This window comes from Cyprinodon tularosa, unplaced genomic scaffold (genome assembly GCF_016077235.1).
Source record: "Cyprinodon tularosa strain WSP-4 unplaced genomic scaffold, ASM1607723v1 ctg66, whole genome shotgun sequence".
Classification (NCBI taxonomy): domain Eukaryota; kingdom Metazoa; phylum Chordata; class Actinopteri; order Cyprinodontiformes; family Cyprinodontidae; genus Cyprinodon; species Cyprinodon tularosa.
The window spans coordinates 3,387,646-3,409,372 of NW_024039407.1; the positions used below are offsets into that span (position 1 = coordinate 3,387,646).

Genomic DNA, 21,727 nt, shown 5'->3' on the forward strand with positions numbered 1-21,727 from the left:
CACTAACATCACAATAAAAAGAAACCCATAAAGAATACATTTTAATACAGGTTATTAAGCGATAACATCACAATATATAGCCTATATATATATATATATATATATATATATATATATATATATATATATATATATATATATATATATATATAAAACAATCTAGTTAGAAGTACTATAAATAAGGCATTTGCCGAAAAACCGCAGGAAAAATACCCAAAAAATAATTAAATACCAAAGAAAAGTAATTAAAAAACTACATGACAAAATAATAGTGGCTCCGGCCAGTAATTCGCCCGGCTCTGCTGCTTGGTCCTGCCACCTGGTCCGTGTCCCGTAAAAGTTCCAGAGACCGTCCGCACGAAGAACAAAATGGTGTAAATTGGCTGAAAACATTGTTCGGTTAGCGTAAACTTAAGAAAAACAGCTTCAGTGCAATTCTTTCCATCTAAAATCGCCGCTGATTTTTCACGTGAAGCAGCAGGACTACAGATTGAGCTGTTTGTACTACAAGTCAGGGTAATCGTGACGTCACATCCGGCCACTGGGACATTCCCTTTCCGTGTAGCCGTCTTTTGTTAATTTGTTTTTGGCTATGTAAATGTGTTTTGCCACTTGCAGTTTTGTCTTTGCACTTGTACAAGTACGACGGAGTATTAGGGCCACACATGAAGAGAAAAAATATTTTTGCCATGACGAGATTAAACTCGACATGTCGACTTTAAACTCGCCCTGTCGACTTTAAACTCGCCATTTCGAGAATAAAGTTGAAATGACTGACATGTTCTCAAATTCAGAACTGCGAGCCTGGGTAAGCATAGGGAAAGACGTTACGTTATTATTGGTAGGCCACCGCTTCCTGTGATGATTATACAGTTGCAGCACGTCAAAGACTACCTTCACTCATAAAAAGCAGACTGCAGCTGTGGAGCGCGGTTGCTCTTTTCTCCAAACTTTGGAATGTCGAGATTGAAGTCGCCACGATATATCAACTTTATTCTCGAAATGGCGAGTTTAAAGTCGACAGGGCGAGTTTAAAGTCGACACGTAGAGATTAAACTCAACATGACATTTCAACTTTATTCTCGAAATGTTGAGTTTAATGTCGACATGTCGACTTTAAAGTTGACATGTCGAGTTTAATCTCGTCATGGCAAAAATATTTTTTCTCTTCATGTGTGGCCCTAATACTCCGTCGTATACAAGTGTTTCCGAACGGTCAATTTTTTTTAGATGTAAATTTGTTTCCCTATAATGTATTTTTTTTCTCTAAAATGAAACTTTCTCTCACCTAAAATCTTAACTTATTTAAAATGTGAATTTGTTTCCTTAAATGTAAACGTGTTTTTAAAAATTTAAACTTTTTTTTTCAAAAATAAATTGTTTCATAAAATATGATTTTGTTTCTTCAAATATTATTTTGTTTTTTATTTGTTAATGTGTTTTTGAATTGTAAATGTGTTTTTAAAAATTTAAACTTTTTTTTTTCAAAAATACATTTGTTTCATAAAATATAATTTTGTTTCTTCAAATGTTATTTTGTTTATTTGTTAATGTAAATTTGTTTGCTAAAATGTAAATGTGTTTTTAAAAATTGTAACTTTTTTTTCAAAAATAAATTGTTTCATAAAATATAATTTTGTTTCTTCAAATGTTATTTTGTTTTTTATTTGTTAATGTGTTTTTGAATTGTAAATGTGTTTTGCACTTCTCAGCCACCGTAGAAAATAGATAATTTTAACCCAGAATCCAGCCAAAGAGACCTGCTACTCTTGAAGGGCAGATTGTCTCCCTGCAGCATTTTAGGATACAGAGTTAACGGTATCAGCTGTGTCTTTTGTTATTTTATGTTTCTTATATTATTTTTATGTTTCTTATATTATAAAGACTTTTCAAAAAGCAAATACAGTGAATTCATAGTGTGTTGCAAAAATATCCATATCAATTAATATACAACCACAGTGCTTTTGTAATAGCCCTACATCAAATAGCTTGGAAACAGGAAAAAACGAAAATGTTTTATGCTTTTTTTACATTTTGCTTTACAAAGCAGATAAAAATTATTAAATTCTAATTACGGTTTTGTTTGAAAACCTGCTTTATGCTGATATCCTTGAGTAAAGTTTAGTCTAGAGAATCGAGTCCACGTGTGAATAATAAAATCTCATTATAAATGCTTTGTTCTGTTTTGTGCCTTTAAGAATATCAGAGAACAACCATCATCATAAACAACGAAGGAGGAGAAGGTTGTGTAAAGTTTAAAGAAGAGTTAGATTCTTAAGCCATATATCAAGTTTAAATATTCAACAGGATGCTCTCTAGTTAGCTAGAAAAGGTTTGCAGCAATGCAAACCTTCACTGAAAAGCCACCCAGTGCCCACACTGCTCTAAAAGTGGCGAAAAATAAACCACTGTGCAGAGAAAGCTGTATTTTATATTTGTAGTTCAACAAAAGCTCTGAAGGAGACACTCAGGATATATGGTGGTGGCAATATCATGCTCTGGTGATACTATTTTTATGGTGGATCATTAAAGTTGATCAGTGTCGATTTGAAGATATATGAAGTTAAATGCAGTGTAGAAATGAAGCAAAGCCTGTCAGAGGATGGAGAAAACTAGAATCAGAGGAAGAGATTTTCCTTCCAGCAGGACAACAAACTTTAACATGTAGGCAAAGCTGTGATGAAATAATTCAAAGCAGAGTTCCCAGTTTGAATGATTGATGATTTTCCATTTTTACAGAACCTCACCAATCAATTGCAATGAGTTTGACCTATTGTGTAATAAGAGTCTGGAAAATGACAGCTGGTGCAGTAGTGACAGGGGTGCAAAAGCGAATGAAACAGGGTCCATTATAGGTCCTACATGGAGCTGACATTGGTTTAAGAAGGTTTGACTGGGGGGATTTTATCATATAAAATACAAGTTTAGGTTTTGGGGAAAATAAATTACATTAAAGCCGTAAAAGTTTGTTTTTACAAGGTTATGGTTAGGGTTTAGTCTGATTCTCCATCCAGTTCAAAGTGTGGAAACCTTCAGCATACCAAAGTGTGTGATTGATCATTTTTCAAAACCTTGACCAGTCCTGTGTCCCTTCTATTTATCCTTCCTGTCATGCAGTCTTGTTTTAGCCATGATAAATCTGATGGATCCTAAATATCATAAAACTAATGAACTAAAATATTAGCCATGAGGTCATTTAAAAATATATCCGTACCTGGGATTTGGTTTTTCACAAACACAACAGAGATTCCTGGAAGACTTAAAATGATTTATTTTCCTGCCTTCAGTAGGTCAATGTCCTTGATTCTCACCTTCTTCTTCTGCTTACAAATTAACCAAACTGTACCAACTGCAACACAGTTAAGCAAACATAGAAAAGAAAATATTTACACCTCATGATCTAAAAAAGAACCACTCACTATGAATTTATCTAATTTGACTGAAAGGAAAAGGAAGTGAGTAATTCAGCCTAATCACTCCACTGCTGTAGCCATCATGCTGTCCTCCCTTGTGACAGTTTCATTATCAGAGCTGGAATGCAACACAAGAGTCATTTCCCCTAATGATGTCCCCTGCCTTCCACACCTCAGAACAAGTGAGTGTGGCTGACATGAGTTTGGAGAGGCAGTGGGAGAGGAGAAGGAGAGCAGAGAAGAAAGATATGTGGTCAGAGTGGTCAGGTGGGGCAGCCAATCACATGAGAGCGCTCAAGACCAGTGCGTGAGACCTGAAAGAAACTTTACTTTTTGACTTCTTAATCACTAAATCTACTATCAGAACCTTCCAGCTTCTTTATCGTGAGTTTATAGATTAAGCAAATTTGAAAAATGCAACCACTTAAACAATAGGACAGAATGAGAAATGGTAAATTGTGGTGTTGTGTGAGTCTTGGTGTACTTTTTATGATGTAAGACTGAGCAAGGAATGAAATAATGATAGGGTCTTCTTCTTTCAAAATCTATTAAAGTAAGGTCTGAGCCAAAAAGCAAAGCTCCTATGTCAATTCCCAGATGTAAACACCTGAAATTGGTCTAGTTCCTATTTCAGTTTGACCTTACCTTGATGAGAAGGTTGGGGGCCCAATCATCTGGCTCAGACAACATATATTCACCAATCTGACCAGGATGCCTCCAAGGTGCTCTTCCTTTCAAGGTTTTTCTGCCCATATATCCCACTGAGAGAACCCGGACAGAGCAGGAGGGACTATTTATAAATATATGGCTTATGAACAGATTTGCAGTGGCGCATTTGTAAGAACCTTCTCCAAGCAAAGAAAATATCCTGGGTTTGAACCCTAGCCTGGAAATGATGTGTATAGAGTGAAAAGGTTGCATTAAAATGTTCCTTTGCTACAGTCAAAAACATGCACATTCTTTTTTCCCCCTAAATTGCACTTGTGGGATCAAATGTACATATGTGCCTTTTTGTTTGTCCTATATCTCTATGCTGCCCTGTGATTTATGTGCTAATCTGTGAAAAAGGGTTATTAAAAACTAGAACCACACTTCAGGTCTGCAGAGTTCTTTCCATCCGGGACTTTAATTGGTCTAGGGTCTCGGGAGCTAAAGAGCGCAGTTTGCAAAAAAAACAGTCACAACAAAGGCAGTTCCTTCCCCCATGCGGAATCTCTTATGAGCAAAATCAACACATTACAGCCCGAGTAGTCAGGCTGTAATGTGTTACAGCCTGGGGTTTGATGGACTTTTACCTGAGTTAGGAAAGTTTTTTCTGCATCTTGAAGGCGTCATGCTTAAAACGTATCCATTTCACTTTTAATTAGCCTAATTTAAGATGAAAACTTTGAAAGCACCAGCTATTCCGTTAATGGAGTCTCTGAATTGCACAGAAGTAATCTCACAGCTGCATTTTCAGCTTAGTTTATAAATGTTGCCTCTGACTGTGTTCATAAGCAGTGAGATCATTAAAAATCATCAGGTGGTAAGCCATTCTACTACTAGGGAGTCTGCTGTATGTTCGGCTCAGATTAGGCTATTTGACAAATGCTTCAAATTGAAATTAAGGCCTTTTTATTTTAACCAAGTAATCTGAAAAAAGCGATTTTGTAAAAGAAGGTAAAGATTTGACCAAAAAGGCAAAAGCAGAACAACTCTGTTTTTTCTGATCACTGTAACTGAAGTGATGTTTATCACAAATTTATCTCAGGTCAATGGTCAACTGCAGAAGTTTAGGATAAAAAAATGTATTGAACCTGTATGCGTAAGAAATTCATTATGTAATAAAAGGTCCGTGTAGGTCTTTATGATAAATATGACGCTAAGTCCTCTGCACTTTATAGAGAGCTCACTCTTCATTTGACATTTGCTACAAACCATTACTTAAACCACTGGGTATAAAAAAAGCACTCACCAGTCTACATGCTGCTCGTTTCAGCCAAGCGAATGTTATTGTATCAATAATGAGGGCCCATATTCTAATTATGATCTTTAACTGAGGGGAAAAGGTGTAAGGGGGGCTCTATAGATGATTTATGTGAGTAATGGTTATGAGGTTTAATTGCCACTTTATCCAACCAGCTGCCTCAGGGCTGAGTAACAGCAAACTCCATGCTTGGTTCAGAGATGGGGGTCTTTCATATTTTGATGAAAACATGTTGATTCTAGTGATATATTAAAAGCTGAAAGAAGAAAATTAGTGCAATAAATGACATGTCATACCTGAAGCATGTCAGAGAAAGATGATTAACTAAAATGAAGTATAAATATTTAACTTGCTCTATCTTATTGGTATAAAACTGTGCTGTGAAAAAGTATTTGCTGCTTACTGTGTCCATCTAAAATAATTTTTTATACACCGGATATAGATGATCTAATTTAATAAAATTGTTAAATTGTGTAAATTAGTGACAAATTAGTAAATGACAGAACATACTTACTGGTCAGGGTCGCTCAAGCGGTCACTTATCTGCTCAGACAGTTTAACCAAACTAACATCATGGTTATATGTATCTCTTTTCCTTGTTTGTACTAACAACAGTGAAAAACATCCATCCATCCATTATCTGACACGCTTGTCCCGGATCGCAAGGGGTTCTGGTGCCTATCTCCAGCAGCGGGCGAGAGGCGGGAATTTAGACAAGTCAATTAAGCTACCAGTCATGTTTTTTGGACTGTGGGAGGAAGCCGAAGTACCCGGAGAGAACCCATGCATGCTCAGGGAGACATGCAAACTCCATGCAGAAAGGCCCCAGGCTGGGAATCGAACCCAGAACCTTCTTGCCACTGAGCAGCCCAAATGAAAAACATGCCTATAAATTTTCCATTTTATAGTCGCCTCTTGGAGTTATTGTGGTAGCTTAACTGTTCCTAGTATGGCTTATCATTGTTCCATATAACCTTTATTAGTGAATAATGGCTCTCTTTGCTGCAGTCTCAAAGCATTAGGAATATAAGGGACTGCAACTCTCTGCCAAAGAAAAAGGAGGCTATGGTCTATCAAGACAAAAAAAATCTTGCCACAAAAAAAGCTTCCTATAGTGTCAGCAGTTAGCCTTATTAAGGCTAACCTGACATTTTCTGTTGAAAATAAAACAAATATATCTTCACATGTAAATAGTATGTGAAGCTCAGAACAGAAGGATCCAGTATTCAAAGTGGACAAACAGTTCGATTTTTCCAAATGTTTATTGAAAACTGAGCCGGGGTGACTGGTGTCGGCATCTAAGGCAGGAACCTCTGCGGGTGGAGACAGCAGGTTAGGGACCATGTTTTTCTGGGAGTGGATGATAACGAATGTATGAGTCACTAACCTGGTTTTATAGTTCAGTCATGTATCATATATACATATATAAAAACTCTAACACTATAAAAGGCTAATGCACAGACACAAAATAAAAGTATATGGCATTATACATGCAAAATTTGCAAATAGGAAAATGCAATAGCATTAACAGACATGTACTTGTAATGCAGTCTTGATGTGGAATCTTGAAATTATATGTAATATGTAATTACCACAACAGTTTCATCAAAACCTGTATATCCCAGTGGGCAAAAGATGTCAATTAAACATCAATTTGACATCAAACACCGATATCAAATTGTTATCAAAATTTGGTCAAAAAACGTAAATCAAATTGACATCAGTCCTTTGACATCAATTTGATGTATGTCAAATAATGATTTTATTTATGTCATTTTGACATTATTTCAATGTCAAGCTTTTGTAAAATTTCACTCAAATAATGATATTGATGTTATTTTGACATTGTTTTTAAGTCAAACATTTGAAAATAAAAACATTTAAAAATATGCACAGACGGAAAGATTCTGCAACGTTTTGTATTGCAAACAGACTTGGCTTCAATTACTTAGATAAATGTGCGGTCTCACGGGACCTTCATTAGGATTAAAAAAAAAAGTTCCTTTGAGAAGGAAATGGCCTAAACAAACCCAATTCTGTTTGAAATACAAGACAGCTGTATTGCAGTTCTGCAGTGTTTCATGCATGGCCTTTAAAATAGCAATTCTGTAAAGTATATTGTCAATAGTTCTAATATTAATCATTTTTGGATCATCTAAACTAAGTTGATGTTCTACAATTGCTATTTTTCTACAAAAATTCCCCCATGGCATTCTCTCAAAGATCAAACATACAAGTATAACAAAACATTTTTATTCTAAAACATTCCAAAACATTGATTTCAACAGCTGTGTAGTTTAACAGGCAACTGACTACAAATATGTGAACTATAAATTGTATACAAACAACAGCAATGAACTAAAGTGAAATACTTTATAAATTTTGCAGTCATTAAACATTTTGAGCTGCAGCAGTCTTGCGACCACCACCACCTTTCCTGTCTGGCGCTGAACGCAAATAGGCCGCCATCCGGGAAACAATGTCAGCTTCACTGGCTCCAGGCTGTGATAGCTGAATGGAATCTGAAAAGATAAAAAAAAGCAAATTGTACAAGTTTTGAGCGCGTTCAAACAAAAATTGCAGCAAAAGGTGGAGCTTCTGGCGGGGAGTGATTCTGAATGTAGGCTGGCAACCGTAAGTCCAACACTCACGTGACAACGATCGTCCAATCACACTTCACTTACGTTTAAACGTTTATTTTTCAAAGTATATAAACCGTGAGGAATTGGTCTTTAAAAATAATTGGTAATTCGTCAGTTTCCGACAATTTGCAACCTGCGCTTGTCCGGGTTGCAAAAAAAAAAAAAAAAAATTTATAAAAAATAAAATAAAATAATTGGTAATTCAAAAATGTTTTTTGAAATATAATGCATTTCCCCACTTTTGGTGGTCAAATGGTGCATGTATTTTCAGCATGAATAACACAACCAAGATTTTAATAGCTTCATGCTTGTTGCAAGTCCCTTATCCCAAGATGCTTTGTGACATCAATATGACATCAATTCAATACCTTATTCCCAGACATCAAATCAACGTCAATTTGATGTTAAGTTTTTGTGCAGAGATATTGTTTTAAGTTCAAATATGTTTATTAGCAATATGAGGCAGTATTTGGATGCTAGATTGATTTATTGGTTGGACCTTTTTACAACTATAAGCTTCTGTAGAATAATTATTATGGAAGTCAAAATCTTGACCAATCTTTAACATCAAATTGATGTAACGGTGCCCACTGGGATTACATGTAGATAATCAATTTAGCACATTTGGCACATCGGTATTATTGTGCTACATTAATGCATACATTTTATTGTGATGGGTTTGTATAATATGTCCTTTTACATGATTTATAGACTTAGATTTATAGAAACAGACTGAGAAACAGCTTCATACCAGAAGCTGTGAGACTCTCAAACTCCTCTCAGTCTCTCTCACTGCACTGTCCCTAACAACAATAACATGGTCTGTTCAACCCCTAACCCCCCCAATGACACTGTATTTGCAGTTTACACTTGGACACTTTAAAATGTTGCACTGCTAAATTTATCTTTAATATAGATTTTATTCTCTACTTCTTGTTTTTATATATCTGTAAATGTTTTTTTTTTTTTTTTTCTATTTATAAAATCTGATATTGTAGCTAGTTTTTATAAATTATTTTTTTATATATTCGGATGTAACTGAGGCCGTGACGCTCAATTTCGTTTACCTCATCTAACACGTGATGTGAATGACAATAAAGTCTCTTGAATCTTCATTGACTTCATAATGATTATGCAATATAATGTATAAATTTTTTTAAAATCATAATTTAGAGTAATCTACTTATGCTATGATACAGCAAGTGTGTGTTCAAATAATGAATTTATCTTTATCTTAAAAATCTTGAGCCCCCCTGAAAATGAGAATGTCATCGTTGCTCGATGCTGTTGTACACATATTGTTTACATTGCGACTAATCCAACTTGGGAGTACCAATATGGCAGCCAGTGGGTTTGCTCCACCCTGAACTACCAATAGGGTATCAGCAATTCAGAGAATAAAGAGCGATAAGTGAGGTAGATAAGACAAGCATGTAATGACAACTGGTCGGAAATGAATAATCAGACCAGGCATCAGTGCCAACATCATGACATAGGATTTCATTCAATTTCAGGTTATGGTATATTTTTAATATATCAAATCTTATAATTTTTTCTATTCTCTTCCTATACAGCATACATTTGTTATTCAACATTTATGCCAACTCTATGCTTGTCTTATCACAATAGCAAATTCCATGTACGTGTAAAATACTAGATTGCAATTAAAATTTTTCTTTTTTTAAAGTGGCCTTTATCTTCCTTTTTCCTTTGAAAACTAGAAGAAAATAAATTGGACTAGGAGAAAAGGTAGAATGTGACAAAGGTTAATAAGCCAGGGCTTGAACTGTGACAACCATGTCAAGGAGTGAGACCGCCATATATGGGCCAAAGACTTAATCCCTCTATCACCGCCGCAACCTGTTTTTGAATCTCATTTAAAAGCAATTTTCTGCTGCGACCCAAAAAAGTAGCATCTAAAAGAAGCAACTAAATTTACTGTAATTGGTCACTCACCTAAAGCTGACTCATTGTGACACATTGCATGCTCAGTGTTAATGTGTCATATATTCAGTACAGAGACAAAACCACTTTTGACATGACCCCATGATGATTATGAAACAGTGCTTGACACAGGACTTCAGGATTATACTATGCAATTGGAATTTTATAGAACAGGAAACAATGGCTGAGTCATCCTATCAACTGCATTCCAGCATTTCCTTTTTTAGGATATCCCTGCCTAATACGGGAATCATCTACAGCTGGCCTTGCTTAACTTGCAGATGCATTTTTAGCTCTAATGTAAAGCAGGCCGCTCTGGGGCATTCTGTACATTTTACTGGTACTTTCTCCTCTTGCTTACAACCTCTTACTAACTCACAAACAATGTTGATTTTCCAGTTCAGATTGTTCATTTTATAAATTTTCTATTCACCTTCAGAAATTGCTGCTCAGACAAAATGAAAACTCCTATTGTGACCTTGCTGTCCAAGGTTTAACACAGATTAGTGACTTATTCAGCTTTTCTCTGTGGAGAAATAATCAGCAATCTTTTTATAAATAGAAATTTGGACCATTTCAAGCTGTATTTTACTCAAATCTTTACTTATTCATGACTTTTTTAAATATTTTGCATTTTCATAAGATTCTCCAAGAGCACTAAAAAAAGGGCTTCATAACATTTTTCATCCTTATTCCTGACTACTTTTAAAGGATTCTTTTTTCATCTGCTACATCTATCTGTAGCAGAGTGTCCGGCCACCCTGTGGAGAAAACTGATTTCAGCCACTAGAGTCTGGGATCTTATTAGTTTGATCATGTTCCAGACTTAAAGCCATAGATTATACCGACCAGTAGATCAAGCATTTCTGCCCTTTGACTCAGCTCAACACGCCACAAAAAACCTGCAAAGCATTCACATTAAAGGGGCAGCAGCCCCGATCCAGCCATAGATCTGATAGACCTTATTCTCCCTTCACTCATGAAAAGGATACTTGAATTTGTCTACTTGAGACAGGAAATATCATCAGACCAGAATAGTGCAAGCCACCTTTTTTGGGTCAGCAGCCATGGCCTAACTTGTGATCTTCATCCCAGCTGCTTTGGACCCCCTGTGAACCGCCTCAGTACATAACGTAGATCTTGGAAGGAGAGAACCAATACAATCAAAAAGCAGGAAGGAAATCCACTGTCCCAAAAACCATACCTCCTCTAACCTGATCTGGGCCAATATATCCTGTCTATAAAGGTCATGAACAGAACCAGTTACAGAAGGTAGTTCTGCCAGAGTAGGGTGAACAGATGTCCTCTTTTTCTCGGACATGTCCTACTGTTCAGACCTAAAAAAATGTCCAGGGGGAATTTCAAAATCTTCCAGGATTTTGGGCGACTACAGTGCAGCATTTAGTCCAAACACACCGGGTACTTGAACAGAGCCATCAGCTGTGGGGCCGGTATGAGAACCAAGGCTGACGGGGGCAGGGAGGCGGTGGGGGACGGAGTGACCTAACTCCATCCGGTGACGGTGGCCTGAACACCGGCGGACCTGTGCTTCTCCTCCGCCTGCCTTTCCGGCCCCAGCTCCCCTTTTCCAGCTTAGTACGGGCAGCCCTTGGCTCTCTGCTGCAGTCCGGTCCAGTCAGCAGCCTAGCAGTTGACACTTCATACTGGAGCCCCCTCAACAGGGTAGAATGGGGGACAGGGTCAAATGCCTACAAATCTTGTTTGGACCAATTGGGCTAACTCCCACTAACCCTCTAGCACCCCACAGAGGCTATCGAGCTAGTCCAGTGTTCCACATCTGGGATGAAAACCACACTGCTCCTGTTGAAATCAATGGTTAGTAGGCATATCAGCCACAACAGCCCAGCAAGTTACTCAGGGTGGATCTCATCCACCCCTGAAGCCTTGCCACCATGAAGTATTTAGACACCCTCTGTGACTTCAGTCAGGGTGATGAACATATCCGTGACTTTTTTTCGCTAAAAGTACATGATGAAGCAAAAACTTAAACACGGGTCAATCAGCACATTCTCAGGTATGGTGATTGTCTGGAAGATGGAGTCAGTCTCTGTTGTTAGAGAAAATAAATGCTTGTAAATCTTTCATGAGCGTCCTCCTCCACACAGTTTACTTATTTCCGTGCCTAGGTAATCATTGTCAAGACTTTCCAAAAATAGCAGTTAAGACTTGCTTTTGTAAATAAGCCAAAACTAGCTCAGTTTGAAATTTCACAGGATTGCTCACTTCAGAGTGTTTGATCTTGATCAATGTATTGTTCTATCATTAAACAGTGTCTAAGTTTTAGAAGATCAGAAGATCAGAGCTCAGTCTTGATGTGTTAAATTTTTTTCAGACTCACAGAACGCATATAAATGTGCATTCAGATATGCTTTCTCCTAATTTTTAAGGAGAGAAGCTTGCAAACCCCTAACAAGGACTAGAAACAGTATCAGTGCACTTTAAGAATCTGGTGGAAAGAGGCTACGGAAAATTCTAGGAAAAATCTGAAAGGTCTCCATGCTGGAAAGAATAGTCCTTGGAAACTGAACATATTCCGTTAGTTTAAACGGTGATCACACACCTCAGAGGCCTTTTGGATGGAGAGTTTTCAGTTGATGGATTACCAGCATACACAAACCCTTTGTAATATGTTTTGGTTTGTGTGTTTGATACACTATATTGCCAAAAGTATTTGCTCACCCATCCAAATTATTGGAATCAGGTGTTCCAATCACTTCCATGGCCACAGGTGTATAAATTCAAGCACCTAGGCATGCAGACTGTTTTTACAAACATTTGTGAAAGAATGGGTCGCTCTCAGGAGCTCAGTGAATTCCAGCGTGGAACTGTGATAGGATGCCACCTGTGCAACAAATCCAGTCGTGAAATTTCCTCGCTCCTAAATATTCCACAGTCAACTGTCAGCTGTATTATAAGAAAATGGAAGTGTTTGGGAACGACAGCAACTCAGCCACGAAGAGGTAGGCCACGTAAACTGACGGAGCGGGGTCAGCGGATGCTGACGCGCATAGTGCGAAGAGGTCGCCAACTTTCTGCAGAGTCAATCACTACAGACCTCCAAACTTCATGTGGCCTTCAGATTAGCTCAAGAACAGTGCGCAGAGAGCTTCATGGAATGGGTTTCCATGGTCGAGCAGCTGCATCCAAGCCATACATCACCAAGTGCAATGCAAAGCGTCGGATGCGGTGGTGTAAAGCACGCCGCCACTGGACTCTAGAGCAGTGGAGACGCGTTCTCTGGAGTGACGAATCGCGCTTCTCCATCTGGCAATCTGATGGACGGGTCTGGGTTTGGCGGTTGCCAGGAGAACGGTACTTGTCTGACTGCATTGTGCCAAGTGTAAAGTTTGGTGGAGGGGGGATTATGGTGTGAGGTTGTTTTTCAGGAGCTGGGCTTGGCCCCTTAGTTCCAGTGAAAGGAACTCTGAATGCTTCAGCATACCAAGACATTTTGGACAATTCCATGCTCCCAACTTTGTGGGAACAGTTTGGAGCTGGCCCCTTCCTCTTCCAACATGACTGTGCACCAGTGCACAAAGCAAGGTCCATAAAGACATGGATGACAGAGTCTGGTGTGGATGAACTTGACTGGCCTGCACAGAGTCCTGACCTCAACCCGATAGAACACCTTTGGGATGAATTAGAGCGGAGACTGAGAGCCAGGCCTTCTCGTCCAACATCAGTGTGCGACCTCACAAATGCGCTTCTGGAAGAATGGTCAAAAATTCCCATAAACACACTCCTAAACCTTGTGGACAGCCTTCCCAGAAGAGTTGAAGCTGTTCTAGCTGCAAAGGGTGGACCGACGTCATATTGAACCCTATGGATTAGGAACGGGATGTCACTTAAGCTCATATGTGAGTCAAGGCAGGTGAGCAAATACTTTTGGCAATATAGTGTACTTACCAATGCTGTCACGATTCAGAACATAAGTACTCAGTATTCAGGCAAGCAGACAGTGGGATTACAAAATCTTTTATTAAAACAAAGGGGTCCATGATAACACCTGCTAGGACATCTGAGGTAGGAAACTCTGCAGAGAGGAAACACAGGTTAGTGACCTTGAAAATCTAACGGAGGAAGATTGGAAAGGTGATTCAATAACCTGGTGTACAAGTTCAGTCCATAGCGAGAGGACGAGGTATAATCCAGCCGGTGGACTGCCAACAAAATGCAGCGGGCACCGCCCACAGTGTCTGAGATGCTGCAGCCCCGGAAAACCTGCAGGAGTCCAAAGCCAGGTCAGGAAAACATATCAGAGCAGGGACAGGCAGGCTCAGAGATCCAGGAGTCAAAAGCCAAGTAAAGCAAACAGATCAGAACAGAAACAGGCAGGCTCAGAAATGCAGGAGTCCAAAACCAGGTCAGGCAAACAGATCAGAACAGGAAAAAGCAGGCTCTGAGATCCAGAACTCCAAAGACAGAAACAGGCAGGCTCAGTGGTTGAGAGGCAGAACAGGTCAGGATCAGGTGGTTAGAATTACTCAGGTAAGCTAACAACACTCTTGTCACTGAGATCAGATGAAAACAGGCATGTGCAGTGGTTGAGAGGTCAGGATAAGGAAATCAGAAACATTAAGGAACTCTAAAAACACTCTCACCACTGGCTAGAGAGAACAAAAATAATCTGGCCCTGGTGACTGGATGCAAGCACCTTAAATAGAGGCAGGAGCAGGTGGATCAAACGAGAGGTAATGAGCAACCAAGCAGAACTGGACAGGTGAATGAAATGAGTAATTAAGCCTGTCATCAGTGTCAAGATCATGGCAAATGCTGCCTTCATGTGATCTGGTAAAGATGATCCTTTCCACTTGTAAAGTGGAAATTACCAGCATATTGTGTTCAAGTGCTTTTGTTGTGGTAGAGAATAGGGACATGATTGACAGATTAACCTAACATGCCCCTTGGGCAAGACAGTTGTAGGGTCAGCTCCTTGTTCCAGTAAATCATCCACTCACTGGCATAAGCTACAGATCAAATGACAAAATTGTCTGCGTCAGAACACAGTTTGCACATTGCCTTATTTGCTGCTATCCTCGACGGACTGGTAGCTAGCATCTGATAAAATCAAATATCAACGGTTATTTGAAGAACAACAAAAGTTTAAATGGCGACATTTTAAAATCGTTGTACATCACAGCATTGTGTATGCTTCAAACACAACGAGAAGGAACGTTTAACGAAGTCGTATTCACCATTCTGAATTGTTTTGCTGCTCTCTGACATGTTGAGAGGTCAAAGTTTAACTGTACAGTTTTTATTCTGTACAGTTAGTCCCTAACTTTCCTTACCCTTAGATAAGGATTTCCAGGACCCTATGTACAATAAATAGCAGGAAACTTTTCTCTTTAATTAAATATCAGATACTGCAAATCATATGAGGTTTTGTGAAGATGCTGAAAAAAAAATATTCCAATAAATGCATATATCCTTAATTAAAACATCAAAAAATATTTTTAACAAATGTGATTTAAAGCACTATTGGTGTACCCCAAGGATGTACATTTAGCCCTCTTTCTTTTGAATTTGTATTCAATATATGTCTTGAAGTTTCTTCACCTAATGTATGACTAAGAAACTGAAAAAGGGCATTTGCACTTTCAATTTAATGATCATGTTTTTTGACTATGTGTCCTACTCAAATTCTCTTTATAAGAAAATTCCATGCAAACTTTTATAAACAGAAATCCAGAGCTAGCTGGTATAGTGGCATGCATAGCATATGCATAACTGTCTGATCAGTTGAAAACAAACAATGTGTGCCTTATTACTCTTCAAATATGATATAAACAAACATTGCATGGTTTGTGCTATCTTTATAGAAATTGTTTTTATGTTTTAAATTTAGAAAGGTAACTCAAAAAGCAACTAAATTGGCTTGAATGAAAAACTAATTATTGAATTTAGTTTAAAAGGGTAACATATTTGCGTTCATTTTATGTTATCAGTTTGACAATAACTTTAAAAATAAAAAAATAAGTATTTACCACAAAGAGAGTGATGCTGACAACAATTATAATAGCAATCATAATGATATTTGTCATTGACTTCATAAAATATATTTTTACACCTCTTTCTGAAAAACACTATATATAATAATTAACCATAAGATAATAAGTGGGTTAAACTGTTGTGCTTAACTGCACATCACAAAACTGACCCATATAAAACATCCTAAACAACAAACAAATGAATCCCTTTTGTGCGTGACAATAGAATACCCATCTCACAGAAACAGAGCCAAGCTGAAAGTTAACAGCTGATGTGATGCTGTGACCCACACAGACTTGATACCCAGAGTCTCCAGTCAAATTCTGGAAACTTCAGAGGAGACTGAACACCTATGAGAGCCAGGTTAGGCTCCCCTCCAATCTGCAGGAGCATTAGTCACACCTCATTAATTTCTACTGGCAAGCAATGTGACGAAATCAGGTCGGTATAAAGGCGGCACCTGCGCCGCTGGAGAGTCACTCTAGAGCAGAAGCAAGGACGTGATTTGGAGAGTCATCACAGAAAATATAAAGCACTACAGGGAAAAATGCACCCAACTATCTCAGTTTGTTGTTTTTCGCTGCTGCTGCTTAATTTAATAGGAGCTAAACCCATTTCTGACATACAGGTAAGTTTACCAGGAGCAAAAATTCTAGCTATTATGTGCAGCATATTAGAGCAGTTCAATGCCACATTTTTTTTTTTTTTTTCACCAAATGTGGCTGTATGCAGAATCCACAAGTCATATTAGGTCTATAATTGTTTATTTTTTCTTTCTGTTTCTCAGAGTTTGACGCAGCTTTTAGAGGATGAGATCAGCAACATGCCTATCTCTTCTGAGGAGGCAGATGTGGGGGAAAGTGACTTCGTCTCAGACAAGTCTGTGCTGAGAGCTCCAGAGCAGCAGGACCAGCAGCCATGGAGCTCCTCTGACCTCCGCAAATCTGCCCTATTGGCTAAAGATAACCAGTTAGCACATTTTCTGAAAGATCTCCTAAAGACCTCGAAACGATCATGGGGCCGCTACAAGAAGGCAGGCCTGCGGAGCTGCTTCGGGGTCCGTTTGGAAAGAATTGGCTCCTTCAGTGGACTGGGATGCTAAGGTAGGAAATTTTTCAACACCTTTCAAATAATCCTGCATATTTAAAACAATTAAATTAAGCAGACAACAGTTTCAGTTTGAATAATGCATCTAATTTCAAAGTACTTCAGGTTTTATTAAACCATAGATACTAACATAGTTATTATTTATTTTACCAGCATCTATTTTCATAGGTTTATTTAGCATATCTTTGAGGGTTAAGATCCAGTGCTGCAAAGAATAAAAGATAAGTGTAATCATAAGAAGCAGGTTTTTATTTCCAATTTCAGAAATAATTTCTTAAAGAAATCTTTTGCATAAAGTTAATACGACCATTATATCAACTCTGACAGAGCTGCTTGCCTTTGGGCAGCTGCAGAATTTCTGAGCAGCTTTTATGCTCCAGATGTTGAAGGCATTGTATCTGAAAAATGTGCTTTTTGTCCTTTCAACAGGTCCATCACAATGACGCCGCAGCACAGTCGGCTCTCACAGAGACGTTACTGAGACTTTAAAGGAGAGCTGCAGCAGTGATTGTTCTTACTCAGAACATGGATTTATTGCATTACATTGAGTTTTCTTAAATGAAAGCTGCTGAATTCTAATTTATTGTTTGTGTATTTATTATTTATGGTTTTAATGGATAAAGTCAAGTTGCCTTGTGATATTATGTATTGCAGTAAAATAACTATTTTGCATATAAATGCTGATTCCCTTGTTTGTTTATGGGTACAGCTCAGAGCCTCGAAGTGGAATAAATTAATATACAGACCTCAATACTGATAATGAGGTGTAATTAGATTTCATTTAATAAGGATCGGCTGCATCATAGCTTGTTAACAAATTGTCTGAACCTGAAATAACTTCTATCACTGACAGAACATAATGAAGCAGAAACTATCCAAAATTGACCCGATGACAGTTTAAATTCCCTCATGTTAGATATTAGGTTTTAAACAATAAACACTGAGCTCAGATAAATTAGGAAAGAGATACCGTCTGTGGTGTGTGACCCAGAGTTTTGATGCTGCACTTGGATGTGTTTTAACCATCTGTGAAACTGTACTCGAAGGATGGAGTGGCTTTAATGCTCATAGGCATTACATTTAAAGAGATGCTCAAAAAAACCTTTCCATTCAAAAAGTTTAAATTCCCTTTGTACTTACCTTTTTTATTGTTGTCTCTTTGAGCTATAATTATATTCATGAAAACAGTTTACACATTCACAAAAAGCATTTTTAACTCGAAGGTTGTTTGTAAAGGTCTTGAAAAATTATTTCATATTAATCAGTTTTTCAACTAGATTAATGAACAAAGGTCAAATAAACTGCAAAAACAATCGGTCAAAGGCATAATAGTGGAGAGAAATAAAAGAAAATTACAGTGACTTGAATTTAAAAAAGTAAAGATCTTACATATTTAAATTTAAATAAAAGGCAGACAGAAGTCAAGCAATCCCTTTTTTTAAATATAGAAAAATCAGTTTCAAAGTTTTTCATTGATTAACAACTTAAAGAAACTTTTGATTTGGGAATTGATGAAATTAGGCTATAATTGAATGCCAATAGATAATAGCATTTACCAGTTATATATATGATTTATTTTGCTGATAAATAAATTACGTATAAATGATATAAGCCTTAAGGTCTTCTTGAAGGGAAGAAGTCTTTAATTAAGACAGCAAAGAATGGTAGGATCATTCTATGCTGAAACTATACTTCTAAACTTGATGAAGTAACTGAAAGACGGGTAAAACATTGAGCTGCAAAAGACTAAAAAGACGTCACTACATATAATTTAAGTTCAACCATGAACAAGTGCAAATGAATGATTGATGTGAAATTAGGAGGAAAGACGAAGGCAACCGAGGCACGGATAGTTTGATATTTACAAACAAGCAAAAGAGCGTGGTCACTCAATGCTTGACGCAGACCTTGTTTGAAAGGGCGACGTCTGTATATAGAAAGACAGACAGACAGACAGACGCCTGCAGGACATTTTGGAGGCAGGCAAAATTGGAGACACAGATGGGAAGGTGAAGAACTGAAGCTAGATTGCATCAAGATATCTCCAAGACATTTAACTTGGCTTTTATTTACTTTAATCCTAGATCAACTTTATCTGCTCATAACCTACAGAGTAATAATTGGTATAACTAACTGTAACTATATTTAAGGGCTTTTCTTATAAATTGCAAAAATCACAAGGGTCTAACATTCTAAATCAAAGTCCGCCCAATGTGTATATATATATATATATATATACACACATTTTTGTACAATAATATATATATATATATATATATATATATATATATATATATATATATATATATATATATATATATATATATATATATATATATATATATATATTTATTATTATTTTTTTTTTTTCATCAATGTAGTCCTCCCTCTGATGACCAAAAGGGTGAGTCATACCGCAAATAAACACACGAAAGTGACAAGGTTGGGGGTATTCACACTGATTGTGTAAACATTTAAATACTGTTGTGACACCCGTGCATAATGGTGCTCAATAGATGCATAAGAAGACATGGGAGAAAGTGAGGGATCATGTCTTCAGAGATCACCAACATTCCTTGGCCCTTGTTGATGACTGACTTAGAGGCCCGAATGGACTCCCTGGGGCATTGCTTTGGATCTATGCACTCATTCCATACATTTGGGCTTTGAAAGTGTTTCCATTCATACTTCCTATTATTTTTCCCAGCATTATGTGGCAACTGAACACATTTATCCTACTTTATACCTACCTCCCTAACTCATTTATTTCTGTCTTAGTTAAACTGTGTACTTTTTCTCTCTCTATGCTGTTGTTACAACCGGTAACCGTTAAATAGAATTTATTAGCTGTGTCATTAAGATACACAGGGAAATTCATGCAGCGCTTTCTATGGACCGCTTTTGGTTAAATGTCGACAGAAGAGGGCCTTAGAGGTGTGGATTATAAAGTAAAATTTCTTGGTTTTGATCATGGTTTTATAAATTTGAATATTTCTTTGGTGAATACCGTTTTGGATGCTTTGTTTACTTAGTGTTTTGGTATCAGTACACATTTTTTTTTATGAATGAAAGATTCCCCTAGATTCTAATTTATAGAAACAATATTGGAAAGATGACAGACCAATCTTCCTGCTTAGTGACACTAGGAAATAATAGCCAGATAGAAAGAAACTGCTGTTAGTTATTTCTGCCGAAGGGTGGGATCAAAGGATGGACTCAGCTCTTCAATTTATCCATTATAGACTTTATTTTATTATTTTTATTGATACATTTACATTTTTTACTCTTTGAATCAAAATCAAGAACTAAAAGAAGGTGTTTACTTAATACCATAATTTAGGTCCGGTAGTTTTCACTTGACGTCATCAAATGCTAAACCTTAAAGTTTCAGTTTAGTCCCATTGTATAGAGAATAACTCCAAAGAACAGCTACCAGTCTTGAAATCTGCCACATTTGGTTCCTGCTGTTACCATCACTACCAATTACAGGACAGAAGGTCGGCTCCACTGTGCCATTGAGAACACATGGTTAATATGAGCCCAGGGCCTGAAAACATATGAATCCATGTATGAAAGAAGGAGTAACTAGTCAATCATTTATTAAAACATAGATCTTAAAGTGTAGGCAAACCAAATAAGCAAAGTAGTACTGCAAACTACAACTTGGATTTCTAACAATTCATTTGCATCAAACCAAAAAATAATTTAATCTAGAGTACATATTTTAAATTAACAAACAGTCTAATATTTACCGGATTTTTTTTACCATAGTTTGTATAGAAGCTCACTGATTCAGGCGTGCTTGGATTGGATGTACTTTATTGTTCCCAAGTTGGGAAATTAACAGTGCAGCAGCAAAAAAATTAACAAAATCAAGTTTAAGATTTTAAGTTTTGTCTCTTCTCTTTCTTTTTGATGACATTTTACACTTTGCCTCAACAAATTAAAGAATAAAAACGAATCAAAAGAGCAGATTTCTGAAGATGTGACTGGACCTCTCACTATTGATGGAAACTAACATTATACTTTCAGGATTTTTTTATAGGGGTATATAAAACTGTGTAGAAGCTCAAGCAGAAACGAAAGTATTAAAGACTAGCATCACTTTGTGGCCAATGCAGCTGCTGGTTACAGTGGAGACACCATCCAAAGCAAAGAAGTGACATTAATGTCGATAAAAAGCGGATGTTTCTGTTGTATTCCTATCTTCCAACCACTTAACTGCTGGTGAGAAAATGTTTATAAAATCTTTTTAAAATCCAATTGACTGCTGGTGTTGCATATGTATGAACGAGTGTTGCAGAACTCAAAGAGAGAGTGTAGACTGTTAAAAATCAGAGCAAGAATATTTCTTGTGACAAGTGCTGCTCCCCGTCCTGAAGAATTTTTTCCCCCAAGTCTTCCCTCCTGTAGATTTAAGATGTTTCTCTGTTGCAGCCAACCTGGATCAAATGTTTGCATCACCTCCCCGGCAGCAATCAGGTGCTGCACAAGTCTGTTAATGAATGACATCTACAGCTCAGATGTGTGGCAGCATGAGAAACCTAAAATAGTCCTTAATTTACAAACTAAATAATCTTCATAAATTTCACCATATGATGTTGAGGAATTACAGCATATTTCTTGTTATCTGTTAAACTGGT

General features: G+C 37.2%; 1 protein-coding gene across 1 annotated transcript; it reads left to right on the forward strand.

The window, feature by feature from the left end:
* Nucleotides 1-16,464: 16,464 nt before the first annotated feature.
* On the forward strand, nucleotides 16,465-17,762 carry nppal (natriuretic peptide A-like). Its single transcript, XM_038309411.1, has 3 exons — nucleotides 16,465-16,605; nucleotides 16,765-17,080; nucleotides 17,514-17,762. The coding sequence occupies exons 1-2, from the start codon at nucleotides 16,525-16,527 to the stop codon at nucleotides 17,077-17,079; spliced, it is 396 nt and encodes a 131-aa protein (XP_038165339.1). The 5' UTR covers nucleotides 16,465-16,524; the 3' UTR covers nucleotide 17,080; nucleotides 17,514-17,762.
* The last annotated feature ends 3,965 nt before the right edge of the window (nucleotides 17,763-21,727 follow it).